We start from the raw sequence: 27241 nt of genomic DNA on the forward strand, positions 1-27241 counted from the left end.
TTATTTATCATCATCAAATAGACAGTCAGACCCAATTCTAAAACATACATAAACATTCCCTCACACAGATACACACTCCAACCGTTTCAGACAGAGGTTTATAGTGTTTCTGACAAACAGAATCTTTTTGAGTCTCACGACAACCCAGTGCCTAAAATACAGCTGTTGCTTTTGCTGGATTGGTTACCATTAGGCAAGGACATTCCTCACCATTTTCCAGCTGAGGACAGTGAGGCTCAGAGAGTGGCTCGCAGCCTGCAGGCGATGCTTAAAGCACAGGCCTTGGAGCCAGACCGAGTTGTCTGATTCCGTCCTCTCCCACCTCCCTGCTGTGTGACCATAAGCAAGTTACCTAACCACTCTGAGCCTCAGTTTGTTCCCCCAGTTAAATACAGCCTATATGGAAGTTGGGGAGCTTTCATCAGTATTTAAGCTACTAACTAAAGGAACCAGGATCTGAACCCAGGTTTCCCCAACTCTGAAGTCCGCGTTGTCATCACCGCGTCAAAAAAAGCGATTAACATCGATCAGACACAGACACACATGTGGCGGGACGGCGGGGCGCCCCGCTTCCTCCCTTCACCCCGCGGCCAAGGTCTCACCCTCTCCGCGCCCCGACGCTCTCAGGACACTGCGGCTGCATGCAGACACCAGCCGCCCGAAGGTGACCGGCAGGGCCGACGCCGCCACAGCCGCCGCCATCTTCCCGCAGCCTAGACCGACACCGGAAGCGGAAGAGGCGCGACCTGGTGCGTCGACGCACCGGGCCCGGCCGGGAGCACCGCCCCTCGCGGCAACCGGAACTCGGCGGCTCTGGACCTCGGCTGCTCCGGGCGCAGGCCGGACTGCGGCCATGGCCTCGGCGGCAGTGGAGAGCTTCGTGACCAAGCAGTTGGACCTGCTGGAGCTCGAGAGGGACGCGGAGGTCGAGGAGCGCAGGTATGGCCGCCGGCCCGGGCCTCGGGGTCGGTCCAGCGGTTCCCCCAGGCCCCCCTACTCTCCCAGCTCAGACCCCGGGCGGACCTCCCTCCTGGGGGCTCGGCCTGACCAGCCTTGGGGTCGGGATTTGCCCTCCTGACTCCTCGAGTCCGGATCGCGGCTGTGAAGGGGCTCGGCGTCCCCCAGAGATAGAAGCCTCTTCACCCCCCGGGGCAGCCCGTTCCGTTTGGGGGACCCTTAGGAAGGGTCTGTTCTCCCCCTGAAGTCCCCCTCTGAACTTTGCCTCGTAGGTCCTGCCTCTCTCCCCAGTTCCATCCCCAAAGTGTTCTCAGCCCTCTTCCGTCATCGTCCCCTCTGTCAGTGTTTGCGCCTGTTCCGTGCCAGGCCCCGAGTGAGATCGAGTCACTGATGGTCCCCTGGCGGCTGGGTTTGAGCGGAAGGGGCAGGTGGGAGCGGAAACAGTTCCCTTCCAGCGTGACAGGTGCTGACCCGTGTGTGCAAGCAAAGTGCTGTGGGAGCAGGAGGGTGGACAGCTGACCCTGGGGAGCCTTAGGTTGAGGCTGGCTTCGTGGAGGAGGTGGTGCCTGAGCACAGCTTGCAGAAAAATAGGGGTTCAGGTGGATGCGGGGGAGGATATTCCTGGAAGAGATGTGGGGAGGAAGGGCAGCCCTGCAGGCGAGGGTGGAGCCCTGAGAAAGCCGGGCTTGTTTTCGTAGGGCTGAAACTTTGAGAGATGACACTGAGGGCTGTAAAAGCACCCCACATACATCAATCCCTTTAAACCTCACGTCAGCTCTGCGGAGTTGGTTACTGTAATTCTCGTTTTATGTCTAAGGAGGCTGAGACAGAGGTTAAGTCACGTGCTCCAGGTAACACAGGTCGAGCCAGGATTTGAGTTCGGGCAGGCTGATCCCAGAGTTTGCACTCAACCGTTGTGCTGCCCAAGTGGAGAGGATTTGTTTTAGAGGTTTTTGATCGTGATGGTTAAGAGCGTTTGCAGTCCTGTCGACCTCAGTGGGATCCCAGCTCCATGATTTATGGCTGGGTGACTTTGCAGCCTTAGTTACCTCATCTGTAAAATGAGATCATTCTCACAGCAAACCAGGGAGGTGGGAACACAATGATCTCTTAAGTCAAGTGATCAGCACGGTTCAGAGTACAGAGTAAGCACCCATGGGAAGATAGGCGGGGGCCGGATTGGGAAGGGCCTTGTGGAGAAGATTGTATTATATTCTTGTGCAGAGGATGGGCCTCGGCGCAGTTAAGCAGGTCGGGGAGGTGAATAGATTTTCATCTTAGGGGGATCTGTTGGATGTTGCTGCTGGGATTGGCTGGGGAGAAACCAGAGGTAAGGAAGTTAGGAAGCTCAGTTTAGTCCAGAGACGGCCAGTGATGTGGGCTTGAACCAAAGCTGTGGCGGCGAGGATGAGGCAGGGGTGGATTCTGGGTACAAATGGGAGGGGCCTGGTGGGACTCAGTGACACACAGGACCCAGGACAGAAGGTGAAGATGAGCGAAGGTTCTGTCTTGGGAAACTGGGAGGAGGGCACAGACCGCGCTGGGGCTATGGGGGGGGGGAGGTTTGAGAGGGGGCAGGTTTAGAGTTTCCCTGGTCACCCTTAGTGCCTGTGCAGAGATCGCCATCTGTTCTTCCTGCACGGTTGGAAGTAAAAACTGGTAAAATACAAATACTGAAGTCTCAACATTGGGTGTCTCCCAGGTCCTGGCAGGAAAATGTCTCTCTGAAAGAACTCCAGAGCCGAGGCGTCTGCTTGCTGAAGCTGCAGGTATCCAGCCAGCGGACCGGGATGTACGGACGGTTGCTGGTCACCTTTGAGCCCAGGAGATGCATATCTGCAGCTGTGCTTCCCAGTAACAGCTTTACTTCCGGTCTGTGCATTTTTCACATAGGTGGACGTTGAGTATTGCTGTCTGCAGGTGTGGGTTGTAAAGACCAGGTCACATACAACCAGTTGGGGAATAAAGCATTGTAATGGAAAACTCTCACTTCGGAATTCAGCAGTTACGAGGCTTTTTGGTAGTTTAGATCAGCGCTGTCCAGACTGGCAGCCACCAGCCACGTGGGGTTATTGAACACTCGAAATACGGTTAGTGGTTGCTGCTCGTGGAAAATACACATGAGATTTTGAAGATTTAGTACAAAAAATTTAGAATATCGAGTAATTTCTTTGAATACTGATTATGTCTTGAAATGATAATAGTTTTCATATATTGGGTTAAGTAAAACATGATTAAATTTACCTGTTTCTTTTGGTTTTTTAGTATGGCTACTAGAAAATGTAAAATTACACATGATTCTCACATGTCTCTTGAATAGCCCTGGTCCAGATGGTTCAACGTGTGTAGTTGTGTATTCCCAGACCTTCCTTGTGCCAAGGATACTTTGGCTAAACTTGTGGCAGCTCTGCTGGAAAGGAGGGGCAGTTAGAAGAAGCTTCTTAAGCTCACACCTGGGATGCTTGTTTTATTTATTTTTTATTTTTATTTTTTCCTTCGGCCACGCCGCACAGCATGCGGGATCTTAGTTCCCTGACCAGGGATCGAACCTATGCCCCCTGCAGTGGAAACGCGGAGTCCTAACCACTGGACCACCAGGGAAATCCCTGGGACGCTTGTTTTGGATCAGACCTGGAAACTGGGGGAGGGCAATTCTGCCGAACGCTGTACTCCCACTAGAAAAGTCTCTCTGCCTTGTTTGGTGGTGACAGAGTTTGCTGGTTTCATATTTCGATTTTCTAGACTCTTGCCCCACAGCTGTTGGAATACGGACGGGCTGGGTTTGGAGACAGATAGGAGGAGGGGAAGCGGCTGGTTTGGAGTCAGATCTTACACTTTGCTGTTAAGTGGCCGAGAGTCAGTCACATGTCCTCTGAAGAACAGAACCAAGGGGATTACAGTTGAGCTTTCGGCCTCGCCATCAGGATGAGTGGGTGGGACTGAATGTACACGCAGGGCGTTTGTAAGCTCTGAAAACCAAAGGAATAATATGTGTTCAGTTAGTGAGTGTTGTGGAGTGAACCACCTGAGAGGTTGATGAGTAGCTGATAAACAGGAAGCCAGCTGCTGATGTGAAAAAGTACGGAGCTGAAAACCTGACGTGTTGCCTCAGCTCCTGATCAGACGTAGGTGGGGTTGTTAGTTTCTCGTCTCCTGAAGAGCAGTTTTAAGGCTCTGTATCTGAGAGATGTGAATTCTGCAATGTGGGACCCTACTCAGGGCGGCCGGTGGGGAAGTCACAGTCGGGACGGGGTCGCCTGCGCTCAGCCTCACGGAGGCCCCCGTGCGCAGAACCGGACCTCGGGCCCAGGGGCGCTGCTGCCACCTGCTCTTCGTCTTTAACAGTTGGGGCGGGAGACAGAACAGATTCAAGGTGCAGATGAAACTCATTGGCTGGAAGGAAAGCAGCTAGGACTAAGAATACGCCTCATGCCTGGCTGACGTGTGGCACGTACTCTGACTCGGAATAAATGGCGTGTGAGTGTGTGGGTGGCCCTGGCTGTATCTCAGCGCGGATTCTTGTTTGGTCAGAACTGTCTGTGTTCAAGTGACAGAAACCCCGAGCCAGGTGGGCTGGAGCAGGAGGGGGCCGCATGGGTTGTGATAGCTGGAAGGCGGCTGCAGGGCTCAGAGGAGGTCACCTGGGCTCAGTTCCGCTCTGCGTCTCGGCTCCGCCCTCTCCTGGGTCGGTTTCCTTCTCAGGCGCCAAGTGGTAGCAGCTGCAGCCCTCACGTCCTCTCCCGTTGCTGGTCCAGCTGGGAAGGGTGAGGGCCTCCATGCAGCTGTCCACCCGAAAGTCTCACCACGTCTCAGGGGCTCTGATTTGGTCCCTTGTCCATCCCCGAGCCAGTCGCTGGCCAGGGGGCACGTGAAGCCCTGATTGGCTCGGGTGTGGGTCGTGTGCTCCGTCCCGGCATCAGGGGGAGCCTCTCAGACTCGCCTGGTGATGGTGAATCACCAAACAGCTGTCGCAGGAGTGGGGCGGCCCAGCTGAGCGGGCAGCAAACCACCCTGTCCCTCCTCCATCAGTGTTCCCCTTCCACCCGGAATGTTCTCCCCCAGGTGAGCTCGTGGCCCCCACTCTTTCCAGGGCCCACCCTGCTTCCGGGTCACCCCTCAGAGAGGCCCTTCCCACACACTCTGCAATGGCACCCTCGTCCCTCTCCACCCTCTGCTGCACTTCATCTTTTTTTTCTTTTTTAATACATTTATTTATTTTATTTGTTTTTGACTGCATTGGGTCTCCGTTGCTGCGCACAAGCTTTCTCTAGTTGCGGCGAGCGGGAGCTACTGTTCGTTGTGGTGTGCGTACTTCTCATTGCGGTGGCTTCTCTTGTTGTGGAGCATGGGCTCTAGGCGCGCGGGCTTCAGTAGTTGTGGCACGCAGGCTCAGTAGTTGTGGCTCGTGGGCTCTAGAGCCCAGGCTCAGTAGTTGTGGCGCATGGGCTTAGTTGCTCCGTGTCATGTGGGATCTTCCTGGACCAGGGCTCGAACCCGTGTCCCCTGCATTGGCAGGTGGATTCTTAACCACTGTGCCACCAGAGAAGCCCCTGCACTTCATCTTAACTAAAGCCCTTGGCTCTGACCCCTGTAGGTTTTCGTATTTGTTCCTCTCCTCCCTAATGTGAGCTCAGGGACCGTGTTTTATTCCTAATATAGATCAGCACCCAGAATGGTGCTGGGCACAAAGGAAGACTTTAAATATTTTATTGACTGTCATGTTTGTTTTAAACAGTTCATTGAGCTCCAGTAAATTTTCACATATGATGTTAGTTAAAAGTATTTTTTTTACTGACTTCATTTCTAATGAAAGTAACAGATACAATGTTAGAAATATGCTGGAATTTGTTATATGAAGTAATTCACGTTTAACTTTGTTCAGCGTTCATGTAACTGGTCTTTGCTTCTGTAGGTGACATAGTGGGTCTGTATGAGGAGGACAGTCAGCTGGCCACTGGGATCCTGACCCGGATCACCCAGAAACTGGTCACCGTGGCCTTTGACGAGTCCCACGATTTCCAGCTGAGTTTGGACCGAGAGCATTCCTACAGGCTGTTAAAACTTGCCAACGACATCACTTATAAGCGACTGAAAAAGTAAGTGTATGTAACTGGAAGTCACATGTGACGTCTTCCTTAAACACACCTCACTTCTGCTGGGCAGGAGAGGGCAGGCACAGCCAGTCTGGGGTGGGTCGCGTGCCCCTCATGGGAGACGGCGGGTGGCAGCGTTGCGTGGGGCCTCGGGTGCTGGGTTAATTGCTGGTTTTCACTAAGCTCCTAATTTTCATTTTCTCCTTTGTCAGAACTCTGATTACCCTAAAGAAGTATCGTTCTGGCCCCGCGTCCTCGCTCACAGAGGTCCTCTTCGGCGGATCAGACCCCAGCCCAGCCAGCGAGATACGTAAGAGCTTGTAGTTTTCCTTTCCTGGTTGAAATCACCATGGACAGGATCTCGAACAGTGAGACCCTGGGCCATTTTAGCAAGAGTTTGAGAATGTACAGTGAGAAGAAATCTACCTTAGTGTCTTTTTATAAGTTTCTTTGTGTGACTTGCTAGAACTAAGTCTCTTTCCTGTACACGGTGTCAAAGAAGTAGCTCATTCCATTTTTTTTTTTATGATGTTCTTTCTAACATATCTAAATATTGAATATTTTTGTTTTGAAATGCGAGGGTATTTCTTCTAGCTCAGTGCCCTGTGAGAACAGAGGATGGCGGATCATGCTTCATGCTCGATAGCATTTTTTTATAGTTTGAAAAGTCTCAGTTCTAAGTGCATTTGATTATTTTCTCAGTATCCTTTAAATTGAAGACAGTTTATTTCTAATTGTAAGAGTGCCGTGTATTGGTCATAGAACGTTTGGAAATAAAGAAGCATATAAACAAGGGAAAGAAATCACTCGAAAACCTGCCACTTAGACTGAGCCTCAGTGATACGTGTGTGTATTCTCCTAGTTGTTTTTCCACCTCCACAAAGAACAGTCTGACTTACATACAGACACACGCATGTGCACGTGTACACACACACACACATACACTCACACACACACAGACACCCCACTGTTCTCACGGTGGTCTGTGCAATTTCTCATCTCCTTCAGTGTCTTGGAGAAGCTCATTTTGAGAGGAGTTTATCACCTCATCAAGCAGCTGCCGGTCATTGAACCACCCTGTAGATGTTGGATTTGGCCGGTTTTTACAGTATAGCTTCAGTCGTTCTCACACAAGGACCACCCCACACCCTTTTCCTGTCAAGCCGGTGCTCATACCCTGGCGGTGTGTTGGCTCTAAGCTCAGGGCTGCTTTGTACCTTCTCAGATTCCAAAAGCACTCAACATTTCAATACAATTTTATTTCTGCCAACTGTTTACTGAGAGGCTACTGTGAGCTGGGACGGGAACTAGCACGGTATTTGCTGTGTTTCAAGGAACCCGATGCGCCCTGGTTGTAGCCAGCGTCCAGGGGAGGAGGGGACACGCAGGAGCTCTGGGTTGGATGCTCCGTTGCTCTGTCTCCGTCTTACCTCCGGGTCGGCACCCTATGCCCGTGGGGGTCAGCGCGCGTGTCTCTGCTGCGGGCACCGCGGGGCGGAGGCTGCGGGTGCGAGGCTGGATGCAGTGGCACCTGCTCTCAGAGCACGGAGCTTACGAAGCAGGTCGTCAGAATCGGCCGTGGAAGATTCAGAACAGAAACATGGTCCTGGATCTGTTCATAATTCCTTTTTGTTGTTTGTTTTCATTGTTTTATGGGCGTTTAAAAAGGGACACTATGGTAGAAGTGAATCTGTTCCCAGAAACATTTACTTTGCAAGAAGCTGTTATTCTGGAGCATGAGTTGGCAGACTTTTTCAGTAAAGGGACAGATGGTAAACATTGTAGGCTGTGCCGGCCGGTGCGGCGGCGAGCTGCTGGGGACAGTGTCCCAGGGACCCCTGACTCACCGAGCAGGCGGCAGGCTGGGCTTGGCCTGCGGGCCACAGTCTACAGATTCCTGGTCCGGGAGAACAAAGCAGGTTGATTTTGCGTTGACTGGCTGACCCCTGGGGAGGGCCGGCTTCCTCCCCGTTACAGCCCGTATTTCTGTCGGCACACGCGGGGTCAGGGGTGGGGAGCGCCAGGTGACGGGGAGCTGGAGCCTCACTGTCGCTTGTTCCGCAGCCCCCCTGACCTTCTACAACGCCACTCTGGACGCCTCCCAGCAGGAAGCGGTCTGGTTCGCGCTGTCCCAGAAGGAACTCGCCATCATCCATGGGCCTCCCGGCACCGGGAAGACCACCACTGTGGTTGAAATCATTCTCCAGGCTGTGAAACAGGGCTCAAAGGTGGGCAGTGGGCACCGTGTCCCCGCCGGCACCCCTCACTCCGGTCTGCCGCGCTCGCAGGTGCCCAGCAGGGCCCCAGCCTGGGCTCCGGGGGACTCGGTGGGCAATGCTCCTGAGTGTTTACTGACCGAGCACTGGGCTGGGCCCTTTTCGGTCTCTGACAGCGCCTGGGGTGTGGGGCCGTGCTTGGGACCGTTGGTCTGGGGTGGTGACGTCTGGGCTACTGTCGACCAGGCCACGGTCCAGGAGCCGTCCGTCAGCACCCATGCGCTGTGCTCAGGCCCCTGCTGGGCGCGCCGGGCGTGCAGGTGACCAGGGACAGTCTGTGCCATTCAGGAGAAGACCCTGCAGCCAGTTACCCGAGACAGAAGTGTCTCGGTTAATCAGGTGGTCTGGTGAATTGGGCAGAGTGCAGGTTACCGGTTTCCGAGATGTGGAATGTGATATCGTGTGTTATTGTTCGCTTAGATTTTTAATGGTTGAGAAAGGATCTTTCATCCTCCTCTGTATCAACACAAGTCATCGTGGATTCTGAGCACATGGAGAGCTTTTTAGAAAACCTTTCTGAGTCATAAACGTTGGATAAGGATAAGAATTAGAGCGATATGGTCCACGTTTGTAGGTTGACATTTCCTGGGTGCTTCTTATGAACGAGGCACCTTTCTCAGTCTTTCCAGTGTTCGCCCCTTTAATCCTCACAGAAGCCCCGGGCGTGGGGACTCTATGGTCTCGGGCCCCGTCCCTCCACAGTGGGTGGCAGAGCCAGGACTCAGACTCGGGCGGCACTCTCCCCAGAGCCCCTGCTCCTGCAGGGAGAGCCATGTTGGGTACAAGGCCACGTCCAATGGTTTCCTGCAAATGACCATCTTGGCAAGACGTTTACCAAGAAAAGCTGGTGAAAGATGACTTACTGGTAGGGAGCAGATTTGATGGTTTAATTGGGTGCCTCTGTTTCAGGAAACAATGAAACAGGAGACACGAGTGTTCACGCTTTGGTGCAAACCGCCTTTGGCCGCCTGGATGGGGTGGGGACTCTCCTCTCCGCCTCCCCTTCCCGCTCCGCCCCCTCCTAAGAGCCAGACTGCAGTTCTGGAAGCAAGACTGAGCCCGTTCAGAAAGGTTTTTCCTCATTCCGCTTTGTCAGACGATAAAGTGACTTGATGGGTGATGAGACGGTTGTCCTGGCCCTGATTATCTCAGGGCACTTTGAGGCCTTTCCTTCCAGGTGCCGGGCATCCTTTCTGGTCCTTTGGAGCCTACCAGGTTCTTAAGACCCGAGGTCTAGTATCCCGATGTTGTGTCGGTTTGCAGGAACACACGTCCTGCAGACTGTCTGCATCCGTCCTTACAGCCGGACGTTTACACTGTCACGTTACTGGTTGCTCACATTCCACCCTCCTCTCTTTAACTTTCGGACTTCCCATTTGCTTAATGTAAACTTCAGTGATTTCGTTAGAAAAGAAATCACCAAGCCCGAGTTTGCACTGTGCTTCCCCAGGTCCTGTGCTGCGCCCCCTCTAACATCGCCGTGGACAACCTAGTGGAGCAGCTGGCGCAGTGGAAGCAGAGGCTCCTGCGCCTCGGGCACCCCGCACGGCTCCTGGAGTCCGTGCAGCAGCACTCCCTGGACGCGGTCTTGGCGCGGGGTGACGGCACCCGGATTGTGGCTGACGTCAGGAGGGACATCGACCAGGTCTTGGTGAGCAGCTCCCAGCCGGTGTCCGCCCTGCGTGTGGTGTCATGATCTGCAGTCTTTGCCGGGAGTGCGCTGTATCCTCTTCTTGCTTTTTCTCTGGCCTTTGCCGATTCATGTACTTATCGCGAACATTGGGACTGCCCATTTTTGGTAGAGACCTGTGCTCAGCACTGAACAGGGACTCACTTGTCTTCAAGACAGTTTCATGAAGAGGCGAGCAATTGTCTTGCACAAAATATTCCTCTTAAGGGTTCCCTATGTCTGGCATGTTGGCTGGATAATATCGACCAGCAAAAAAAAAGCAGCCTGAAAATAAAAATTCAGAAAATATGCGTCCTCCCTAAATTTCTAGTCCATTAATATAAAACATGGTGTGACCCTTGTGAATGAGAGCTAGGTAGGTGATAGGTCAGTTTGAGATGGAGTTTTCTCGTGCAGTTCAGAACTTTCGCGCTCTTTGGTTCTCTAGTTTACACGTCCGCCCCCAGTTCCCTTAATCGCGTGTCCTGCCCTGTATTTGCTCACCGCCAGCCCGTCTCACTGCCTCACATTTCTCTCCTCATGTCCGGTGCTGGTGCGAAGACTCAGCCTTCCCCACGGACCTGTGGAATAGTGGGAAGCCCAGGGGCGGAGACCAGGACACACGCATGTTACTCAAGGTTAAAGGCGCTGTAGGAATTTGCAGTGATGTGATTCGCGCCGTCACACATGTGGATGATTTCATTTTCTTTTTTTTATAATTCTATTTATTTATTTATTTTTGGCTGTGTCGGGTCTTCGTTGCTGTGCGCAGGCTTTCTCTAGTTGCGGCAAGCGGGGGCTACTCTTCGTTGCGGTGCATGGGCTCCTCATTGCGGTGGCTTCTCTCATTGCGGAGCACGGGCTCTAGGCACGCGGGCTTCAGTAGTTGTGGCTCGCGGGCTCAGTAGTTGTGGCTCACGGGCTCTAGAGTGCAGGCTTCAGTAGTTGTGGCGCACGGGCTTAGTTGCTCTGTGGCATGTGGGATCTTCCCGGACCAGGGCTCGAACCCGTGTCCCCTGCATTGGCAGGCGGATTCTTAACCACTGCGCCACCAGGGAAGCCCGATTTCATTTTCTTGTTCCTTTTTAAATCCATGCTTTTTGGGACCTCCCTGGTGGCGCAGTGGTTAAGAATCCGCCTGCCAATGCAGGGGACACGGGTTCGAGCCCTGGTCTGGGAAGATCCCACATGCCGCGGAGCAGCTAAGCCCGTGCGCCACAGCTACTGAGCCCGCTCTCTAGAGCCCACGAGCCACAACTACTGAAGTCCGTGAGCGACAACTCTTGAAGCCCGTGTGCCACAACTACTGAAGCCTGCACACCTAGAGCCCGTGCTCCACGAGAGAAGCCGCCGCAATGAGAAGCCCGCGCACCGCAACAAAGAGTAGCCCCCGCTCCCCGCAACTAGAGAAAGCCCGCATGCAGCAACGAAGACCCAATGCAGCCAAAAAAAAAAAAAATCCATGCTTTTCAGAGTTTTCTTCTCTGTAAGTTAGACCTCCCTCCTGTCATTCCGGCTAAAACCCCTTCTCCAAAGCAGAAATCACAGATAAGGAAGGGGTTACATGTCTTTTGCGTATGGAAGCAAGTCAGGGTCTAGGTAGACATTTTGGGGGCTGAAGAAAATACTTTACTTTCTTGACAAATGTGGAATAGTGAGAGAAACTCAGCTTCTCTCTGTATAAACTACTAAAACCCAAATCCTGGCACGAGCAGGTGCTTTTTCTTCCCCAGGAGCACGTCTGATGACTGTGCAGGGCAGGGCTGGGCTCCCACCCCTGGGCTCGGCTGAGCTTACGGTTCTTGGAGGACCTACACTCTCCCTTCCTCCCTCTCCCTGTGGAGGTGACAGTGGCTCTAAGGCCAGTCAGGATGTCACCTGTGTGGATCTGTTGCTCCTTCAAGAAAGACTTTTGAGTTTTTAGCGCCTTTGAAGGGACTTACGGAAGTGGACCAATTGATGATAAATAAAAGCATTTTGTGAATTAAAAGGAGCTAAAATAAGTGCAAAGTCGAGCCAGAATTATGATGTTTTCTTTGCTTTTCCTTACAGGCAAAAAGCAAGAAGACCGAGGATAAGAGAGAGAAAAGTAATTTTCGAAACGAAATCAAGCTGTTAAGGAAGGAGCTGAAGGAGAGGGAGGAAGCAGCCGTGCTGGCGAGCCTGGTGGCGGCCAACGTGGTCCTCGCGACAAACACAGGTGAGGGGCGGGCCTCCACCCCGTGTGGCCTCGAAGAGGGCTGGGAGTGTGCCCTCTTCCTTGGTTTTCTGGAAGAGTTTGGTAGAATTGTCTTTAAAATTGGGTAGAATACACCAATTCCAGCCCTTCGGGGCCTGGAGTTTTCTCTGTAGGGAGGTTTCTTCTTTTTTTTTTGGCCACACTGCACGCTGGCGGGATTTTAGTTCCCCAACCAGGGACTGAACCCGGGCCACGGCAGTGGAAGTGCCGAGTCCTAACCACTGAACTGCCAGGGAACTCTCTGTAGGGAGGTTTTTAACTGCAAATTCAACTTCTTTAATTGATATAGGATATTCAGGGTGTCTCTTCTTGAGTGAGCTTGTGTCTTTCAAGGAATTTGCCCATTTAATCTAAGTTGTTCGATTCCTAGGCATAAAGTTGTTCATAATAACCCCTTATCATTTAAAAGTCTATAGCATCAGTAACAGTGTCACCTCTTTTGTTCCTGATGTTGGTAATTTGTATCCTCTCTTTTTTCCCTGATCTTCTGGCAAGAGGGTTATTAATTTATTGATCACCTCAAAGCACCGGCTTTTGGTATCACCAGTTTTCTCTGTTATTTTTCTGTTTTCTGTTTCATTGATCTCGGCGTTGGTTCCTCTGTTACTTCCCTCTTCCCGCTCACTTAGGTCTGGTTTGCTCTTCGATTTCTGTTTTCTTCAGCTGGAAGCGGAGGTCATTGATTTGTATTGATTTGAGACCTGTTGTCTTTTATACTATAGGCATTTAGTGTCATAAATGTTTCCCCATGTACTGTTTTCACGACATCCCATAAATTCAGATGTATTGTGTTTTCATTTTCATTCATTGTGAAATACTGTCTCATTTCCCTTTTAATTTCTGTTTTTGGCCCATGATGATTTAGAAATGTGTCATTTTCTTTCCAGATATTTGGAGGTTTTCCAGATAGCTTCCTATCATTGATTTCTAATTTAATTCCATGTGGACAGAGGACATACTATGTACGACTTGGATCGTTTCATTGAGACTTATCTTATGGTCCAGAATGTGGTCTCTGTGAATGTTCCACGTACCCTGGAAAAGATTGGCCTGTCTGGTTTTGTTGAAGTGTTTTATAATGGTTGATAACTGTTGTTCAAGTCTGTATCTTACTGATTTTCTGTCTGTGTGTCCTATCACCGAGCGAGGGGTGTTGAAATCATCTGTAACTACACATTCGTTTATTTCTCCTTGGAGTTCTGTCAGTGTTTGTCCTATGTCCTTTGTAGCTCTTTTACGAGGGGCGTAAATGTCATGTTTTCTTTATTAATTAACCAATTTATCATTATGAAATGACCTTCTTTATCCCTAGTATGTTCTTTTTTTGAAACCTACTTTGGTATAAAGATAGTCACTTCAGCTGGAGACCACATTTAGCTGCTTTAGGCCTTTCTAACATGGCCACTTGGTTCTTAAAAGCCAGCTAGTGAGAGAGTCTTGTAGCAGGATGGGTTATAGTCTTCTGTAATGCTACCGTGACGTGACACCCCATCACCTTTGCTATATTCCTGTGGCTAGAAGCACGGCACGGGTCTGGCCCACACTTAAGGGGAGGGTATTACACGGAGTGTGAATACCGGGAGGCCAGGGTCAAGGAGGGGGTTGCCTTGGGGTCTGTCTGACACAGCCTCTCGTGGGGGCTACTCTAAGGGACAGGGTCCAGGTTCTGATTGACTTTGTAATTATTGTTTCGCCCAGTTGCCTTTTAAATCAGATAGGACAAAAACAGAATTACAAAAATGCTTTCATACTGTCTTTTGTTCTTACCTATGTAGTTGCCTTTATTGGTGCTCTTTGCTTCTTTGTGTGGATTTGAGTTACTGCCTGGAGTTCTTCATGTCACCCTGAAGGGGACTCCCTTTAGTATTTCTTGAAGGGCAGGTCTCAGCTTCTCTTCACCTGGGAATATCTTTTTTCTCCTCTGTTTCTGAGTGACTCTGTTTGTAGAGGTAGAGTTCTTGGCTGACAGCCTTTTCCTTTTCGTCGCTTGAATGTGTCACCCCCTGCCTCTCGGCCGCTGTGGGTTCTGCGGAGAAGGCAGAGTTGGTCCTACTGAGGACCCCTTGTACGTGACAGGTCGCTTCTCTCCCGCTGGTCCTTCTTTGTCTTCGGCAGCTTGACGGTGGTAAACGTCTCGGTGCGCTCCCTGTGGGTTAACCGCGTGGAGCTTCTTGAGTCCCCCAGGTGTGTGCCTTGTTTTTCATCAGATTTGGGAAGTTTTCAGCCATTATTTTTTCCAATATTCTTTTGGCCTCTTCCTTGCCCTCCTTTCCTTCTAGGGCTCCTATTACGCATACGTTGGTGTACTTGACGGTCTTCAAGGTGCTGGTCATGGAATTCATTCTTTATTCTTTCTGTTCCTCAGACTGAATAATTCAGTTGGCCTGTTTCCTGATTCTTCTGCCTTTTCAGATCTGCTGTTTAGCCCTTCCAGTGAATAACAGTTATTGTACTTTTCAACTGCAGGCTTTTTTTTTTTTTTAAATGATTTCTGTGTCTTTATCAATAGTCTCTATTTGGCGGGACGTCATTCTCAGACATCCCTCACCTTCACCTCCTGTGGGCGCAGAGCGCCAAGGTGAGCCAGAGGTGAGTGCGTAGGGCCTCCTCTGGTCTGTCCCGAGTGTGCACACAGCCCTTACATGAGTGTGGCTTCTAGATTCCCGGCCACGTGTTGGAGCTTTCAAAGCCCACGGACGTCTCACTCTCCAGGTTTTCCTTCAAAGCTCTGGCCATCCTGCTTTGTGTCAGCTGTTATCCACGGCCTCCGAGAGCACTCGTGTGCGATGGTGGCCTCTGGTTGTTTCCCGCTGACACCCCCTGGGGAAGGGCTGTTTGCACAGGGCGAGCTCCAAGTCAGGTCAGATAAAGACAGTCTTGCGAGTGGGACCTTCCAGGGAACCAGCAGCAAGTCTGACAGTGACAGTTCTCTGGGGGTGGGGCTTCGAAGGAGTTCTGTCCCCAGTGGGCAGGCTGCTGCTTTTCACTGTGACTGCAGGCCATTGGTTTCAGGGCCAGCACAGAGCTGGGAGCGGTGCCTGTGCACAGGAATGCCACAGAGCCCGCTCTTCTTGCCCAGAGTTAGTCAGTTTTCGGAGCAGACACTCCTGGATTGCTGTAAGCTTTGGATTGATTTCTGGAGTTCTGAAACAGTCGCTTCTGACAGCTTTGCCAGTGTTCTCATTGCTTTAGCGGTGGAGGGAGTTTCCAGAGGCCCTTAGTCAGCCGATTCTGCTCACATTCTTCTCTGACTGACTTTAATGAAGCACCCGCTGGAAATCACAGCCGCCCCTCCGTGCAAGGTCAGCATGTGGCCTTTTAGGTCCCTCCTGCTTAGACTGGGGAACGGGAGTGAGATTCCTAGAAGCGCTTCCCTTTGCAACGTGAAATCACAGCCATAATCCAGGCACAGCTCTTAGCTATCCAAAGCCCCGTCCCAATTCTGCCTTCTCTGCAGACAGACTCCCTAACCGTCTCTGAAAAGTCGGGCTCAGGAAATTTATCAAGATGTAGGTCTTAGTCATAAGATAATATACATCTTACTGTAATTAACCTAGGGGAAAAGGGCAAGAACTCACATTTGTAGCATTTGTTAAAGCCTATCATCTTGTGGCAGGCACTTGATATATATTATTTAATATGTGTGCTACGTGTTTATATATGTATTTGGACAACCGATATGTGTTACTTGACACATCCGTGCTCTGTTAGTATGTGGTATGTGTAACGGTCTGTGAGATGCAGGTGTTGTCCACGTCTGTAGATGAGGAGCTGGGGTCGGGTGGCTTGCCAAGGCCTTCCCCCTGTTTGTGAGCGTGGGCATGGGCCCCGGGTCTTGCCCGCACTGGACCTTGTTCCACTGTTCGGCTCTGGGTTCCACGGAGGAGGCACTGGTGCGGTGGGTCTGTGTTGCTGGTACTTGGGGGTTTTTCCCTGGGTGAACGCCCAGCAGTTCATTGTTCTGTGTGTTCAAGAGAACACCTAAGAAGAGAATTAACTAAATTCTAAATTCAGAAAATGATACAGAAATAATATTTAGAATTAAGACAGCCTTCCAAGGATTTGGGGTCCCAGCCCCAAAGGGCTGATTGATTTTGGTGAATGGAACGTTGGAGTGGCCCATGGCCAGGGGCGCACTGCTTCACACTTACACGTGGAGTGGGCTGGAACCGTGAGCTCCAGAACGTCCTTCCCAGGTTTTATTCCCAGGTGCAAGCATATTACACGAGCCTTAATACAAGACTAGATGATGAAACAGTGGCTTGTTGGTGGCTCTTTTGGGGTGACTGCAGCTAGGATGACACAGCCGGTGCATCCTGTAAAGGCTTACGGTTCTGATTTCGACCAGGTGCCTCTTCGGACGGTCCCCTGAAGCTGCTGCCAGACGGCCACTTCGACATGGTGGTCATTGACGAGTGTGCCCAGGCCCTGGAGGCCAGCTGCTGGATCCCCCTGCTGAAGGCCAGGAAATGCGTCCTGGCCGGAGACCACAAACAGCTGCCCCCCACCATCATCTCTCACAAGTAAGGCCCCTCCGCCCCTCAGCTGCCACCCCCTTCTCTATCCCTCGAAGCCCAGCCCAGAAGCCCCGGGCTCACCCGGAGGTCCTGGAGGTGCTGGGAAGCCTGGCCGATGTGCTGACTTAAGGATGTGCGGTGGGCAGGTGGCTCCCTGGGCATCTGAGCCCCCACTTTGGTGGAGGGAAAAGCCTGGGGTCCCCCTGATCGGAGGCGTGGTTTCAGTTACACCGCACAGAGGAAGTAGGGTCTCAAGATGTATGACTCACAGATGCCAGAAGAGGGGACGCGGCCAGTGGGGGAGGGGCAGCCGTCCAGCCCAGGTCACTAGAGAGCGGCTGGCAGACCTGTCGTTTATAAGCTGGTGGGGGCCGAGGCCACTGGCTTTTCCCGGGCTTCACTGTCAGGGGTGGTTGTAAAAGGCGCCCCGGGCGAAGCAGAGCGGGAGCGGGAGCCCTGAGCGTGGGTCCTTCCTGGGCGTGCGGGCTCTGGCATGAGCGGGATGGTCACGCTGTGAGGCCGCCCGGGCAGCAGCTCCGACAGCGTGGTGTTTCTCATCCCGCCGGGGGTGCCGTCCTCCGTGCGCTCCTGCACTTGCTCGTTTAGACGGCAGCTCGGTCAGACGTGTCCTCCCTGAGGTCGCGGGTCGAGTGGTGTCCATCCTTGCGGCCCCAGAACCGGGCTCGTGCTCAGTCCCTGCCTGTCGAGTTGACGTCCTCTAACGGGGCGGCAGGTGGAGGTGCGCGTTCGCGCGGGGGTCCCGGGGGAGAGCTGGTCCCCTGGGTGGCTGCGTGACTGACTCTGGCTGATTGACCCTCATCTGCAGGCACGTCCTTCCACTGAGGGCGCGAGGGGTGGCTCAGGGGACCGCGCTCCTGCCGCTGTAGAGACGCAGCAGTCAGTCCCTGGTGGTGTGACTGCTTCCTGGGTGCCTGCTGCCGCCACCGGGCCTCTTCACCCCGTCCGCAGACCCCCCAGGGCTCCGGCCACGCTGGCCCCTCCGTCCCTCCTCCCCGGGTGTCAGGGGTCCCGCCCGCCCTTCATTCACTTCTCTGTCATCCCCGTCGACGGCTCGCTCTCGCCTGGCTTTCTCAGCCCTCGGCACTCCTGGCGGTGGTGTGCGTCGGTCCATCGTTTACTTCCCAGCGGGAGTGTGAGGCCTGTGAGGCCTGGGGACAAGGCCTGGCCCTTGGCGTCCCTGAGCAAACTGGCCTCTTCCGGGCCAGCTCCCACGCCCAGGTCCAGGGGCGGCTCCCAGAGGCTGAGGCCCCTGCTAGATCAGGAGATCTCGGCCCTCTCCCTGCTGCTGCTGCTGGAGACGAGGGTCTCCTCCAGTCCATGCGAGGGAGGCCGTCGGTGGAGCTCGCAGGAGGGGGGTGGGGACCCTGGAGCTGAGGAGTGTGCAGGGAAGGGGCGTCCGGCCGGGGGCTTCAGAGTGAGGGCGCAGAGTGTGGAGTGAATTAAGTGGGAGACGGGGGAACGTGGTTTGGAAGATGGTCCTGGTGGGAGCGGGCGTGCGCGTGGGGATGGGCTCAGGCGCTCTCCAGAAGCGGGGCCTCAGGGGTGTCGATTCAGCGGCTGGTTCCGGAGGAGGCCTGGGCGGTCCTGGGAAGCGGGTCTCTGGGTGGACGGTGTGCCCTCGGGGAGGGGGCACCGTATGGTGTCTGTGGAGAAAGTAGGGTGATTTGGGGGGAAATCTGTCTGGGGGGTCGTGCTGGGAGTTTCTGGGTTTGTGGTTGGGGCTGGTAGTCACTTCACCCCTCCTGTCCTTGGCGCTGCTTTTAGTAGGTACCTTTATCAAACAGCATCAACTGCAGAGGTGTGGTCAGTCGCGGAGGGAGGACGGATGCCTGGAGTAACCCTGGGCGCGCTCCCTCGGTGGTTCGGGGAGGCTTTGGAGCCCGGCCGCCTGGCCGGGTCCTGGCTCTGCGGCTCACTGGCTGGGCGGCCTCGGGCTGGTCTCGCTCTCCTCGTGTGGAACAGGGGAAGCGTACGAGTAACCGGCTCAGGCTCTGTGAGGATGAGGCGAGTTAATCGGTGTGAAGTGTCGAGAGCGGTGCCTGGTGCGTGGGAAGCGCCCGGCAGCCGTCAGCTTCTCCTCTTGTTAGTAGTGGGCTCCTCACGGCCGCAGCGTGCTGGAATTTTTAAAAGCTTGTCTGTGTTAGTTCCCTTTAGCTGCTGCAACAAATTACCACGAACGCAAGCAACAGGGGTTTATTATCTTACAGTTCTGGAGGTCCAAAATCAGTCACTGTGGCTTGAGATCAAGGTGTGGGCGGGGCTGGTTCCTTCTGGAGGCTCCGGCGAGAATCGGTGCCTTTGCCTCTCCCAGCTTCTGGAGCCACCTGCCTTCCTTACCCTGTGACCCCGCCTCCGTCTTCAAAGCCGGCTCTGCAGCATCTTCGCGGCTTTCTTGTCACATCGCCTTCTCTGATGCTGACCCTTCTGCCTCCCTCTAAGAAGGCCCCTGTGATGGCGTGGGCCCTCCCGGATGACCCGGGATCCTCTCCCACCTCTGCTCCTCCCCTTTGTCACCGAGGTCACGTGCTTGCAGGTCCCGGGATTAGGATGTGGGCACCTCTGAGGGGCCGCACCCTTAGTTCTAGGTCAGAAGTGGGGCGTGGGTTGCGTGCTGAGGTTTGAGGACTGCTTTCCTCCCCGGCCCCTGGTTTCGGCGGGACTCAGGACTCAGGCCCTCCTTCCTTGTTCTCCCCTTGGGGCAGGGCCGCACAGGCGGGGCTGTCGGTGAGCCTGATGGAGCGGCTGGCGGAAGGGCATGGCGCCAGGTTGGTACAGATGCTGAGTGTGCAGTACCGCATGCACCAGGCCATCGCGCGCTGGGCCTCGGAGGCCCTGTACCATGGACAGCTCACGACCCACCCTTCCGTGGCTGGGCACCTCCTGCGGTGAGTGACTCCGCTACACCCCCGTCCCCTGTGTCACCTGAACCACGTTCCATAAAGATCTGAGAGTGAAAGTGGCCTCTGAGACTGGATTTCTGCATTTCGCCCTGGAGAGCTGGGTCGGGCTCCTGCAGTCTGAGGTCCCTCGCTCTCGGCACCGTCCGCTGTTCTGTCGGGGCAGGGGGGCGGGCTGGGGGAGAAGGGCAGCGGGGCTCCTGTTTCTGGGACCCCAGCGTCGCTCTGTTGCCGGGGCCTCGTGTGTTCAGTCTCACCTGTGTGCAGGGACCTCCCGGGGGTGGCTGCCACGGAGGAGACGGGTGTCCCGCTGCTGCTGGTGGACACGGCCGGCTGCGGGCTGTTTGAGCTGGAGGACGAGGACGAGCAGTCGAAAGGGAACCCCGGTGAGCCCGCCTGCAAAGTGCCAGCCTTTCTGCTTAAAAAGACCCCGAGCTGCGCTTTGAAAACAGAAGCCCCTGTCAGTTGCCCACGTCACAGAGGAGCCGGGCGAAGGGAGGGGGAGGAGGTGAGGGCACGTTGCTCGCTGGGGAGGTGGTCCTGAGCCAGACGCCCTGGGAGGTGGAGTTCTCGACGGGCGGACGGCCCCGAGTCAAGGGATTGGGTGGGCCCAGGTCGCGTCCTGTGTCCTTGTTCAGAACCGAGTGGCCCGGCGCCGCCTGGCTTGGCCTTGGGACGCGACCCTGGCTCACTCACAGGGCTGCCAGTCAGTGGGACGCACGGCCGTTCTTCCGCTGCAAGAGGAGGCTCCCGGCAGCTGCGGGTCCTGTGCTGTTTGCCGGGCTTGGTGGCCCCTCTGCCCCAGGTTGTTGGCTCGCAGGAGTCAGGCCCAGTGTGAGAGCAGCCTGTCGGCACAGACGGAAAAGCGCTTAAAAAACAGGTGTGCAAGGCGCGCCCCGCCTCGTGCTGAAGAGTCGCCCATTTCCCTCCAGGTGAAGTGCGCCTCGTCAGCCTGCACGTCCAGGCGCTGGTGGACGCCGGTGTCCAGGCCGGCGACATTGCCATCATCACGCCATACAACCTGCAGGTGTGGGGCTCCGCTGTCTCTGTGTGTGTCGGGCAACTCGCCGCCCCAGAGGGGCCAGAGGGAGACTGCGATTTATGGGCTCTTGGGACGAAAGCTCCAGGGTGGAACTGACCACATCCTGACTGGATCCAGGGCTCAAATGACCTCAGCAATGGCCTCCGTCCACCTGTCCGTGTTTTCCCCCTGCCATGCCATCCCCTGCCCCATCCTGGGCTCTCGCCTGGTTTGCTGTGTCGGCTGCGTTTTCAGGCCTGCCCTCGGGGGCCAGGCAGCCTCAGCCCGACGTCGTCCTTCCAAGGTGGTCCCGGGGGCCGCCTGTCTCCTTATGGCACTTCCCACGGGAGTCTCGGCTTTGAGTCTTATTGGTCCGGCTCAGGTTGTCCCGTCCCTGAGCCGCTGGCCATGGCTGGATGCTGGGTCCTTGCCCTTCCCGGGGTTGGCCTTCCGGCTCATGGGACACCACGGGGCTGGCGCGGTTCCGGAGGCTGCCTGAAGGAAGGTCGGGGGCGCGGCTGTCGCCTGGAGAAGGCCGTGGGTCGGGACCAGCAGACACAACAGATGTCTGCTGCCTTCTCTTGGGCTTTTTTGCCGTTTCCCCTCTCAGTGCCTCTGTGCTCGTGAAGCAAAGCCTGCCTGCTTTGGTAGGAAAGACGTACCTGCTTCAAAGCATTGTGAGGCCCGCAGATCAGTTGCCGTCCCGGTTTGGAGGCGTCACACGTGGGGATGTCTGAGCCAAGCGAGATGGTGGCACGCACGTCAGCGCTGGGGTGTGGGTCACAGCTGCCACGTTTGTGTGCTGTCTTATCTGTTGTGCGCACGCCCGCGGGAAGAGCGGTTCTCGGAAGCCTTCTCCCCGAGGCTCCTGCGGGGCCTCCCTGGGGCCTGGCAGCTCTGCAGGGCCAGACCTCTGCCGGGCTGAACGGCAGCGTGTCCAGGCCGCCCCGACCTGGGCTGTGATGTGTGGCCTCGCTTGGTGTTTCAGGTGGACCTGCTCAGAGAGAGCCTCACACACAGGCACCCGGAGCTCGAGATTAAGTCCGTTGACGGCTTCCAGGGCCGAGAGAAGGAGGCTGTGATCCTGTCCTTCGTCAGATCCAACAGGAAAGGTGCGGAGCTGGGAATTCCCTGGTGGTCCAATGGTTAGGACTCGGCGCTTTCACTGCCCAGGGCCCAGGGTCGATCCCTGGTCGGGGAACTAGGGTCCCACAAGCCGAGCGGGGTGGCTGGGGAGGCCGGGATGCTGCTGCAGAGGGGGTCCCGAGAGCCCAGAGCTTGTCTCCTGGCCTGCAGGCCAGTTTAGCCTCCGGGCATGGCTTCTGCGGCCAGGGCTTGTGGATGTGCCATCTGGTAAGAAAATTGTACCCAGAAACAGTTGTTAGTTAACGGGCTCTGTGAGTCGTTTCCAGTACGAGGTTGGCAGCAGATAAGAGGGGGTGATAAGCTGAGGCGGGGGAAGAACACACTGGAATGTCCCTGGCGCTTTCCCTCGTGTGTCGGCCGCAGCTGCAGCCCTGGGCTGTGTCCTGGGTCTGGGCTTAGGGAGAGGACTTTGTACCGACTTGGGAATGAGCGGCAGTCTGGTAGCAGCCAAAGCCCCAGGTGGGACCTCAGGACCGTCCTAGATGGCGGCTGGGGGCCGAGGGGTGGGTGCTGAGCGACGGGGCCCCTGGCTGCGGGGGTGGACGGAGCCACGTGGTTCTTCTCGGGTGATGGTCGCTGATGGGGGGAGGCCTGCCTTCCTAACCCTTAGTCTCTGCTCCCCGCGCCCCCCGGCTCGTGTGCAGGTGAGGTTGGCTTCCTTGCTGAGAACCGGCGCATCAATGTGGCCGTCACCCGCGCCCGGCGCCACGTGGCCATCGTCTGTGATTCCCACACCGTCAACAGCCACGCCTTCCTGAAGACCCTGGTGGACTACTTCACGGAGCACGGGGAGGTGCGCACAGCCTTTGAGTACCTCGACGACATCGTCCCTGAGAACTACTCCCGTGAGGGTGCCCAGGGCCCTGGCCAGGCCGGCGCGAAGCCCCGCGGCTCTGCCGCGACGGCCAGGAGGGCTCCCGGGAGCAGGCGGCCCACGGGGGCCGCGCTGGGTCTGAAGAAGCCGGGCACGGCGCCTTTGTCCTCCGAGGCCCAGCCTCAGCCCAGCCTCAACGGAGGCGGCCGGGAGGGAGCCAGGAGCAGAGAAGGCGCAGAGCAATTCAGGGCCGTGATAATGGAGTTCGTGGCCAGTGAGAAGACACAGCTAGAGTTCCCTGCCTCCCTGGATTCGCAAGACAGGATGTGGGTCCATCAGATCGCGGAAGAGTATGGGCTGAGGCACGAAAGTGCCGGGGAGGGGAAGGAACGGTTCATCACTGTGAGCAAGAGGGTCCCACCGGCCCCTGCGGCTCCAGCACCCCCGGCAGGGCCTGGCAGCAAAGCCCCTCTGTGTCCAGAGCCCCCCAGCCCTGCGCAGACAGAGCCCCCCATCGGGGAGCAGAGCAGCCAGGGCCAGCCGGACCTGAAGGCGCTGCACCTGGAGAGACTGCAGAGGGCGGGGAGCCAGCAGGAGCCGCGGGCCACGGGCTCCGGGCCGCGGAAGTTAGCAGAAAAGAAAAAGAAGAAAGAAGCAGAAGGTAAGCTGGTCGACTCGCGAGAACATGGGCGTGGTGTCCCCTTTACTGGGGAGTTTGCCCCACCGCAGACCCACCTGCCACCCTCGAAAGAATCAGGAACCCCTTCCCGGTGGTGCCCCTGCCCTGATCCTGCACTTTGTGCCGGGTTTCAGTCGGTGTGGTCTGAGTTCCCTGAGGGCCGTGCTAGTCACAGTGGCCTCTGTGTGCCCGGGGCCTCGCCTAGTGCCCGGCAGGTAGGGAGCCCTCAGAGCTCCTGCTGCAGGTGAAGGGCCCGGAGGAGCAGCCGGCGTGGGCCCGGGGCCCCTGGGAACGGAGGAGCAGCTGCAGCGCCCTGCTGCGGCAACGGCGCTCCTTCCACGGGCTCACGGGGTCCCAGGCAGGGCCGCGCACTCCGCTGTGGCATCCCGGGCTGTGTTGGCCCTCTGCTGGGGCGCCCGGGGCCTGTTTACTCTGCACCCCCGTCCCTTACTGAGATTGAAGGTCCAGGGTCTGGATTTTCTGGAGATGCCTCGGTGAGCTCTGTTACAGCCGCTTCCCTCTTGGCAAGACCGCGAAGCCGGTCCCGTTCCCCGTATCCCTTGATGCCTGTATGCAAAGCTGCACGAGCATAATTCTCAGCTTTCAAAGCCAGCCTTCCTGCGTCTGAGGGTCCGTCTGAACTCGCTCCATGACATTTAGTGAGCGACCTCTGTGTGCCAAGCTTTGTGCTAGTGAGCAAGACGGACGCCACCTCCGCCCTGTGGGAGCTGACACTCTGATGCGGGAAGGAGATGCTTCACTCCTGTTTAAACCCCACTGAGAACATGTAACTGCCATGGAGGAGGGGGGCCAGGAAGGCATGACCGGAGGACCTGGCCTTCCTTCCAGAGGAAGGCGTGGGGCGTGGCCACTGGAGGACCGAGCGCCCTGGGGAGACATCACCCCATTTCAGGGGTGCTGACACTGCTCGGGGTTTGAACTGCTTGAACGCTTCTTCAAGCAGCCAGAATTATGGTGTAATTACAGAATTACGACCATATTATAATTGTGTCTCTTTTCCTCTTCTGAGCGTTTTCCTACAACTTTAAAAGATTTTCACACACCTGGTTACGAACGTTAAGGTTTCGTTAACCCTGGCCGGTGAACGTGCAGTAGTTCATCTGACCATTACCCTGGAGGCATGGTAGTTTGGGTTTCTTTGCACTTAATGAGGTAAGGAACATTCTCACATTTAAATGCTTTTCTGGATTTAAGAGGATGAACTTTGTGCAGGCCTGCCTCCTGCACTGCCAGCCCTTTCTGGAAACTCATGCCTTCACTGCCTGGTGTGACTGGTCGTCGGTTCGGTGAGGGACCCAGCTCGATGGTGCGTCTGCTCACTCGCTGTGGCCCCGAAAGCAGGAGGCCGGGCGCAGCTGCTCGATGGGGCAGCCGTGGGCCCAGCGGGAGAGTTCCGGTCTGACTTCTTTCTCCTTGCCTGTTCGGGTGACGCCTTTCTCCCCTCAGGACCCATGACCATAGATCTGCCCGCCGGGGAGGACTTTGACGCCCTGGTCTCGGCTGCCATCAAGGCTGACAACACTTGCGGCCTCGCCAAGTGCACAGCCAGCGTCGTAACCCTGGGCCAGCTCTGTCTGCACTGCGGCCGCCGTTACTGCCTCAGCCACCACCTGCCCGAGGTACGCGGGCCCTCGGGCTCGGGCAGTGGGGAGGGCGGCAGGGCTTTGTCTCCAGGGCGCAGATCCTGGGTGTATGCACCCCATGCAGACTGTGGGCCTGTGCGTGTGTGTGTCACCCACATACAGACTGTGGGCCTGTGCGTGTGTGTGTCACCCACATACAGACTGTGGGCCTGTGCGTGTGTGTGTCACCCACATACAGACTGTGGGCCTGTGCGTGTGTGTGTCACCCACATACAGACTGTGGGCCTGTGTGTGTGTGTGTCACCCACATACAGACTGTGGGCCTGTGCCTGCGTGTCACCCACATACAAACTGGGGGCCTGTGCGTGTGTGTGTCACCCACATACAAATTGTGGGCCTGTGTGTGTGTGTGACCCACATATAAACTTTGGACCTGTGCGTGTGTGTGTCACCCACATACAAACTGTGGGCCTGTGCGTGTGTGTGTCACTCACATAAAAATTGTGGGCCTGTGCGTGTGTGTGTCACCCACATACAAATTGTGGGCCTGTGTGTGTGTGTGACCCACATATAAACTTTGGACCTGTGCACGTGGGTGTGTCACCCACATACAAACTGTGGGTCTGTGCGTGTGTCACCGCCAAGCAGATAGACATCACCCTGCCAGGGAGGTGTGGGAGCCGGCGCTGCACTGACATATGCTCGGAGGAGGGTCTGGGCAGGGCTGCAGGAAGGGTTTTGGGCTCTAGCTGCCAGCCCTGCCAGGGTGTGGACCCTGCCCGCCCCCCGCCCCCGGAAGCCCGTAGGTGAGGGTCCATGTGCGGGAAGGATAGGGAGCCCCTCCGAGGTTGGTGCTGGGGCTTCATGACCCCCGAGCTCTGCGATGGCAGAACTGGGGGCCTCTTCCCCCGTGCCCGGCGCAGCACTGCCTCTTGTGTCCCCCAGATCCACGGCTGCGGGGAGAGGGCTCGCGCCCATGCGCGGCAGAGGATTAGCCGGGAAGGGGTCCTCTACGCCGGCAGTGGGACCAAGGACAGGTCCCTGGACCCTGCCAAGAGGGCGCAGCTGCAGAGGAGGCTGGACGAGAAGCTGGACCAGCTGACCGGCCGGCGGAGGGGCAAGAGGAAGGAGACGGGGAAGTGAGGCCGGGAACCCCACCGCCTGCACCGCCTCTGTGTCTGAAGCTGTGGCCGCCGGTGCGCGGGGCTGCCCCCGGCGTCTTTCTGTCCCCGGTGGCAGCTCCTGGCGACAGTGCTGCAGGCAGAGCCACGCCGTCTCCCCGGTGACGGGTGAGGGGGCTGCGGGAGCACCGGGAGGTTAGCTGCTCTGACGCGGTGGGTCGCGGTGGAGAGGCCGGGGGCACAGCTAGGGCCAGTGGCCGCTTCTCAGGGCTGCTGTAGGGAAGGCCCTGGAGTGCTGTGTCCCCTTCCTCACTCCCGGCCCAGGCCATTCCCCGAGATCCCGCCCTCGGAATCACGGGCTGCTGCTTCCGGCGTCGGGAAGGTTCTGTTCCCTCGGACACCTGCCTGGGCCTCAAACTCCATAAAAGTGATGTCCCCGCCGTCCAGGGCTGGCCAGAGTTCAACCCGTCAGGTGAGAGAGGGCGCACAGGTGACGTCTCGGAGCTGGCACTTCTCCTGCGTGCCCGCATGCACGACTCGCCCCTCGTTGGGGCTGTGACTCACCGAGGCCGTCTTCTGTCTGTCCCCTCGTGGCTGTGGTGGCCCCAGCCTGACCTGACAGCTCTGGCCGTTCTGCTGCTGTGCAGGCCCTCGGTCAGGCCCAGGTGTGGTTCACGAAGGCTCCCTGGCCGGCGCCTGCCCGTGCTCGGCGCCGTTCCCGGTGACGGTCTTGGGAAAGAGCCACCCCAGAGCGCCGGCGCTGCTGACCCCTCAGACCCAGAGCCCCCGGAGGTGTCCTCCCGGGTCCCTCGTTGAAGAGAACCCCAGGTGGATGTATTCTTTTATTCTCAGAGTTTTATGTGTTTCAAAGGGATGTAAGTGATTTAAAAACTAAATAAAAATATGTGCACGCAGTCCACAGTGTGTGTGTTATGTGTCTCCGATGGTCGTTCTTCCCCTCTTTGCTCAAAGCGTCACTTTCCGAAGTGGTTGAGAACCGGTGAGCGCAGGACACTCGGGGCCTTGGGGGGGAGGTGGGCGCCGGCCACGCGGGGCAGCTCTTGTCCTGGGGACAAACGACAAGGGGGAGAAAACGTACCTGTTCTGCTTGATTTTCTACCAACTGGAACGAAAGTTTCAAGTTGGCAGGTGTAGCACTGTGAACTGGAGAGGAAAACCCAGGGTCC

General features: G+C 56.1%; 2 protein-coding genes across 5 annotated transcripts in view; one reads left to right on the top strand and one right to left on the bottom strand.

Annotated features, from left to right (window-relative positions):
* Positions 1 to 855, bottom strand: part of MRPL21 (mitochondrial ribosomal protein L21) — a gene marked incomplete at its 5' end in the record, with an annotated part of 36787 nt that extends 35932 nt beyond the window's left edge. The window contains one exon of one of the 4 annotated variants that reach the window (XM_082477663.1): positions 603 to 855. In XM_082477663.1, coding sequence (XP_082333789.1) covers positions 603 to 855 — 253 coding nt within the window. The remainder of the gene's footprint in view (positions 1 to 602) is intronic. The other 3 variants (XM_082477662.1, XM_082477664.1, XM_082477666.1) reach the window with 3 other exon arrangements.
* IGHMBP2 (immunoglobulin mu DNA binding protein 2) lies at positions 808 to 26977 on the top strand. The gene is made up of 15 exons (XM_082477646.1): positions 808 to 939; positions 2660 to 2829; positions 5870 to 6053; positions 6263 to 6360; positions 8115 to 8278; positions 9777 to 9977; positions 12048 to 12195; positions 16583 to 16757; positions 19475 to 19657; positions 19937 to 20055; positions 20602 to 20696; positions 21679 to 21802; positions 22481 to 23311; positions 24797 to 24969; positions 25879 to 26977. Exons 1-15 carry the CDS (start codon positions 854 to 856, stop codon positions 26074 to 26076), a joined length of 2949 nt encoding a protein of 982 aa, XP_082333772.1. The 5' UTR covers positions 808 to 853; the 3' UTR covers positions 26077 to 26977.
* Positions 26978 to 27241: the final 264 nt, after the last annotated feature.

This window comes from Balaenoptera physalus, assembly GCF_965194825.1.
Source record: "Balaenoptera physalus genome assembly, chromosome: 10".
Classification (NCBI taxonomy): Eukaryota; Metazoa; Chordata; class Mammalia; order Artiodactyla; family Balaenopteridae; genus Balaenoptera; species Balaenoptera physalus.